Source organism: Polypterus senegalus, chromosome 4, assembly GCF_016835505.1.
Source record: "Polypterus senegalus isolate Bchr_013 chromosome 4, ASM1683550v1, whole genome shotgun sequence".
Classification (NCBI taxonomy): Eukaryota; Metazoa; Chordata; class Cladistia; order Polypteriformes; family Polypteridae; genus Polypterus; species Polypterus senegalus.
The window spans coordinates 154,714,178-154,720,177 of NC_053157.1; the positions used below are offsets into that span (position 1 = coordinate 154,714,178).

Here is a 6,000-nt window from a genome sequence, read left to right on the forward strand (position 1 = left end):
ATTTATTATAAATGTTGTATTTGTAAACTAAGCACTCTTTATACATAACTTTATATATGTAGTTGTAAATTAAATGGTTTACAGACATGATACTTTTAAATGTAATTTTAGATTTGTACTTGTGAATTAGAAGGCTCATAGATACGTTTAATAATTACAGCTTGTGCTGTAGCTTCTACAAAGCAAAAGAAAATGTGATTTGTGTTTCTTTCTTTAGTTTGTTGCAATTATTCTTTTTAGTAGCATACTAAACAAGTTGCACAAGTCCAAACTACAGCTTCTTTGTTCAGTGGTCCAATGGTTTTCAGTCCAACTCTGCTCTCACATGCTCAGTTGGTCAATTTGTGCTTTGTAATTATTCTACTATAATTAACTATGGATATGAAGAAGTGGAAGAAAATAAAGAATGAAAATATGTGAAATATTCCTCTGAGCATATAAGGCTAAAATCAAGGGTTATATTTTGACTCATTTTTATCTATCTGTGATAACAGTGCTGTCAAATATTTAAAGACAATACATATGCAGTACATATTACTAAACTTTTATATATGTATATTATATTTTGTATTACTATATTGTTAGAAATTACATTTTATAACACATTTATAAAATGTTACAGTTAAAATGTATGTGTAAAATTGTCTGTGCTGGATCAATACAGTTGTATCTTCTTTTTCAGCTAGGAAACATTTCATGTCTATCCTGGATATCTATTGCCTTGACTGTTAAATAACAATTAAGTTATACATTTTGTATATTTTATCTAAGAATGGCAGAATTAATACAACTACCACTACTGAGAAATTAAAGTATTTCCACAAAGTCACATCCACAGTTATGAAGAAACATAACAAATTACATAACAGTCCTCTTCCCTGATTACAGTCTTTTTTCCTCTTTTCTTCTAGTGGAATTGGCTATGATAATGGATCGTCTTTATGGTGGAGTTTGCTATGCAGGAATTGATACAGACCCAGAGCTCAAGTACCCTAAAGGGGCTGGGCGAGTTGCCTTTTCTAATCAGCAGAGCTATATTGCTGCCATTAGTGCTCGGTTTGTTCAGTTGCAGCATGGGGATATTGATAAGCGGGTAAGTAAAGCCTGACTGTTTACTGCCTTTTATTGAAGTTGGTAAGCAGTCGAACAAGGTATTTGTAAGCTATGTTGCTTGTAAGGTTTGTTATTAGCACTACAAATCTATAGTATTTCTTGTTAAGGCAATGTGCATCTTGCAAGGTCTTATTAAAGAAACACTATCATTTTGACAAAGCAGATATAAGTCTTAGTCACACAACATTTTAGCTTTATGCAACAAAATGAGTTACAAAATATTTGTCCTTTCAGTTTAGACTGATTTAATAGCTTCTTGAGCTGACACCAGTCCTACATTTCCTTTTCATGGTGTTTATACCAGCTTGCTCAAAACCCAGTCGGATGAATTTGCTATAGACACAAATGATGGTCTTTTGGCAAAGTTTCTTGATGGTACAGGGAGATTGCTGGTTACTCAATATTCAATCTGTAAAATGGGGTGGAAGGTGGTTGAATACATTATTTCTGCATTCATGTGCAGTGGAAATTTTGAGAGATACCACTTGTTATGCCTCTTCACTTATTTGTGTTCCAGTGGATTCCTGGTCCATGTTCTATGAGAAACTTCAGAACTGTCTGACTAGGATCTATCACTTCTACCACTTCAAAGAATTCTTATCAAATTTCTCACTGTCCAATGTCATGGGACAAAGTCATGGATAGGACCAAAATGTGTAACTGCCAGCAAAAGTGATGGCATCTGTCGTACACTCCAGTACTGGTGGCCTTAACTTTTATCAGCAAAGTGTAGTTGTGAAGTGAGTTAGTGCTTTACGATGGGTGCAGGTGTATAGATAGATCCATGGGTAAGACCTGGATTAGGACAGAGGAAGAGTGCACTGGGCTCATTTGTGCGAGCTTTTGAACCTTGTCATGACAGGATTGTACATGTTGTGCTTACTTCATGCTTAGAGTATGCAAGAACTGTTTTTGGTACCCTTTGCAAAAAATGGAAAAGCTATAATTTTGGTCTTTGGTAAATATGTTTCTCTGAAGTAGAATCTCACAAGCAGAAGAGGAGTGAATGAAGCATATGAAATGTTCTGTTGTACAATGTATATTCTTTATCTTCTTCATACTTATGTATATTTGATATAATAACAACATCTACAGCAGGGTCATTTTCTTCATATTAAAAAAAAAAAGTCTGCTTGAGTGAATGAAACAATTAACCAGAAATAAAGGAGTAGGAGGAGGACAAGGAGGCACATGGCCAAAAAAGAAAAAAAAAGTGCTTGTCATGCCACAAGCACACTGCATGGCTTCTCTCAGTTTAGTCAATGGAGGCCTTTTGCCCAGCACTGGGAGTGTTTGAGTACATTACTGCCACTGCTGGTAAGCAGGATTGACAAAGCTGCATGCACTGCATTCCATGAAATAACCGCCCTTAGAAGACTTGATTAGAGAAAGGAGCTACAGTATGTGGTCTAGTGCTGCATGTTCTTTTTGATGATCACCCTTGCTTTTCACATTTTCTCCTTTCAACTGTCCGCTCATATGCCACAATAAGTTCAGTATAAAGTCAAGGGGTCAGGTGAATATAACCAGAGTCACATACACTGAAGCTGTGTAATCTGAAATCTTAATGAATATATAGATATATGCTTTCTGTATTAAACAGATCATCATGTTGATATATTTTAAATCTATTGCTGGAAGTCTAACCAGACTGTCATGAGCAGGTGCAATGAAAACAGCAACACAGTTCCAAGAAATAAAGTTTGGTGGTTCTTTTTTAACAATAGCCTTCCTAAAATTATTTAGATATAATGTTTGACCAAAACAAAAGAAAAAGTCACTTTATTAGAAACTAGACACCAATATATAGTATTGTTTTAATTAGTAGCTTGTCTGTTATTTGCAACTTCACTGTATTGGAGTATCACTGTAGCAAAACATTTAACTATTGTGACATATCTTTTAAACCTTAAATGTGTTTTGAGGCTCACACTCATATAATTGCTAACACTATAGAAGGTAGTATGGTTTAGCCACATTTATATCTGTTATTCGGGTTCAATTTCTCCTTACAGATTTAACAATATATAATGTGTTATCAGGAAACTCACCACCCCCAAATATATAAACATACGGGTTCAAGTTATTGTCTCTGTGAGGCATCAAAATTAGCTGGTGTTTTTCAATATGGTCACTTCTACTTGGTTCCTTTTTCACACTTTTAATAAGCAATATAGTGCAGACATAAAATGAATGCAACCCATTTTATAAATGGTGCACAATAAGCTTGTCATAAAAGGCGTAGTAAATGTGACAGAACAAATACTAGAACATAAAAACATGAACCAAGACAAATGGAAAATTGCATGTTTTTTCTCTAGTCTTGCAAAACATGAGAAACATTTTCTAATCTTCTGTGACTACTAGAAGAGTCATCAAAGTTAGTGAATTGACTGAAGTAGTAACTGGTAAACGGAGACTAACCTTGCACCCTATGTGTACATCTAGGGCCACTTTCAGTTTTCATTCCAGTTTAGAAGACTGTGGTCAGAATGTCTGACATCTTATGAAGGGTTATTTGCTCAAGTCATCACAGTTCATCTGCTAAAATAATAGAGATCACTATAGCTACAGTATCTCTGATTATAATAACAGAGAAAACCCTTAATTATGTGGAGTCAAAACAGTTTTCTGAACCTAGCAAGACAGCTGCATGTGTTTGTTGTCACTAGTATAGATTCTGTGACAAAGGGGACTTTTATGGCCTGCTGGGAAACTATAGGGAACCTAGCACTCCTTTTTTTTGTTTTTGGTTCTGTAAAAGTGCTCATTGTTAAGCAGAATATTAAAAAAAAGAAAAAGTACATAAATAGAACAATAGAAGTAGAATTGAGTATTGTTTAGAATTTGCAAAGAATTTATTTTCATATTCTATGTTATGCCTTTTTATGTAATGCTAATGTTCTTGCTTGATATTTTTTGTATTTTTGAAGGTGGAGGTGAAGCCATATGTGCTAGATGATCAGATGTGTGATGAATGCCAGGGAGCCCGTTGTGGAGGGAAGTTTGCGCCTTTCTTCTGTGCCAATGTCACATGCCTACAGTATTACTGTGAGTTTTGCTGGGCAAACATCCACTCTCGTGCGGGGCGCGAGTTTCACAAGCCTCTTGTTAAAGAAGGGGCCGATCGTCCTCGACAGATTCACTTCCGCTGGAACTGAAGGCCACAGAAGGAGCAACCCACGAATGAGCAAAGAGTGCATGTGGCTTATTATTTATGAGAATACCAAGATGCTGAGGGAGAAATAAGTGCATTCTTCTGCCTCTTACCCTAAGCTATCAGTACAGTACATATATCTTTTGTAGCAGCCAAAACACTACAAGCCTCTGTTTTTCACCAAAACCCTACATCTCAGGCTTTACTAACTTTTTTGTGGTACTTTCATGTTTTTTAAAGAATAAGAAAAGGATTTTTTGTAGTTTTTCAAATTATTTTTGTATATAAAATTTAAAATAGATAAGAGAATGTTTTTGCATGGGGGCACTCAATCTGCTGCTATCTCCAGTGGGTGAAGCGTGCACTTATTTCTGGGAAATCTTGATTTTTAGCTCTTTAAGACCTGCCCCAGTGATTTACCAAAGGTAGCAAAAAATAAATAACAATAGGAGGCAACGTGGAACATTTATGCCACAATACAAAATTATTTTTATTGTTGCTATTTGCTGTGTATTCTTAATAATAAAAAAAAATAGGGTTACTTTTTGCTCTCCATTTTGACTTGCAAAAAAATAATACCTCATGATAATAATCTGGTTTGTTATTAGCTATTTAAGCATTTCTAACCACAAGCCGTAATAGAAGCTTTGCTGCTATATATAGATGTTATTTTTAATGCCATCTAATAATACAGTTGAAATTAAAAAAAAAAAAAAAAAGAAAGAAATACGTAATCTGCATTGCAAGCTAAAATGCAGAAGGCACACTTGGCCTAAACTGCCATCATTTTAGAATATGAAAATTGAACTGCATGTTTTACTTACTTATATACACCATATGCATGCAATGTTAACACTAATAATGACTAATAGGGAGAAAATAATGGAAACCGTATAAAGCGTTAATATTAGGTAGCATGAAGAAAAATACAAAAACTGGATATATTTAGAAATTAAAGTTACAAAAACAACCTTGCATGCATCATTGTGACGAGTAACCAGAGTGTCCTACATATGTACAATAAGAAAAAAATATATAGTTTTAGATTAGAATGTGCAGCCATTTTTGTGACCTGGTGGATAGTGGAATTCGAAAACTTTTGCAGACTGGATATAAAAGTATTCTCTGTGCAATTTTTGTGATGTGTTGTTCTATTTAACGTGGAGTGAGGTTTTACTATAGCTAGAACATCAATGTAGAACTAGAAGCAAAACAACAGAAAAAAAAAGAATAACAAAGTTTTCCACACCCCTCTCCCCCCACCTTTATTTATTTATATTGCTTTATGTCCTTTTATAATGGATTACACATCCTCTGCAAACCAAAGATGGCCAGCACACTGCTAAGTAGTTACCAGATTTGAAGAAAACAGTCAATCTGGCAAAATTACTTCAACCTTATGGGCTTTGCTACAGTTAACTAACCCCGGGTAAAGTCAAAATGGAGAAGGAGTAGTAAATATGGGGCATCTTGCCAAGAGCAATTGTATTGTTAGACTGGAACAAAACAATAATGACGTTTTACAATTTCAAAACTTTTTCATTTAAATGTTAATACAGGTTGGGTTGATATTTGATAACTGGTACTTACAGAATACGCAGTAAAGAAGAAATGTGTATATATATATATATAGATATATATATATATAGATATATATATATATATATAGACATATATATATATGTGTGTGTGTTTGTGTGTGTATATATTGACAGTATAATCTCATGTTT

General features: G+C 34.3%; 1 protein-coding gene across 2 annotated transcripts in view; it reads left to right on the top strand.

Moving 5' to 3' along the window:
- cpeb2 (cytoplasmic polyadenylation element binding protein 2) overlaps positions 1-5,530 on the top strand; it is a 126,267-nt gene extending 120,737 nt beyond the window's left edge. For both annotated transcript variants that reach the window (XM_039751507.1, XM_039751508.1), the window contains 2 exons: positions 912-1,093; positions 4,047-5,530. In XM_039751507.1, the coding sequence (XP_039607441.1) occupies positions 912-1,093; positions 4,047-4,274 (410 nt within the window). In that variant the 3' untranslated portion in view covers positions 4,275-5,530. The remainder of the gene's footprint in view (positions 1-911; positions 1,094-4,046) is intronic.
- Positions 5,531-6,000: the final 470 nt, after the last annotated feature.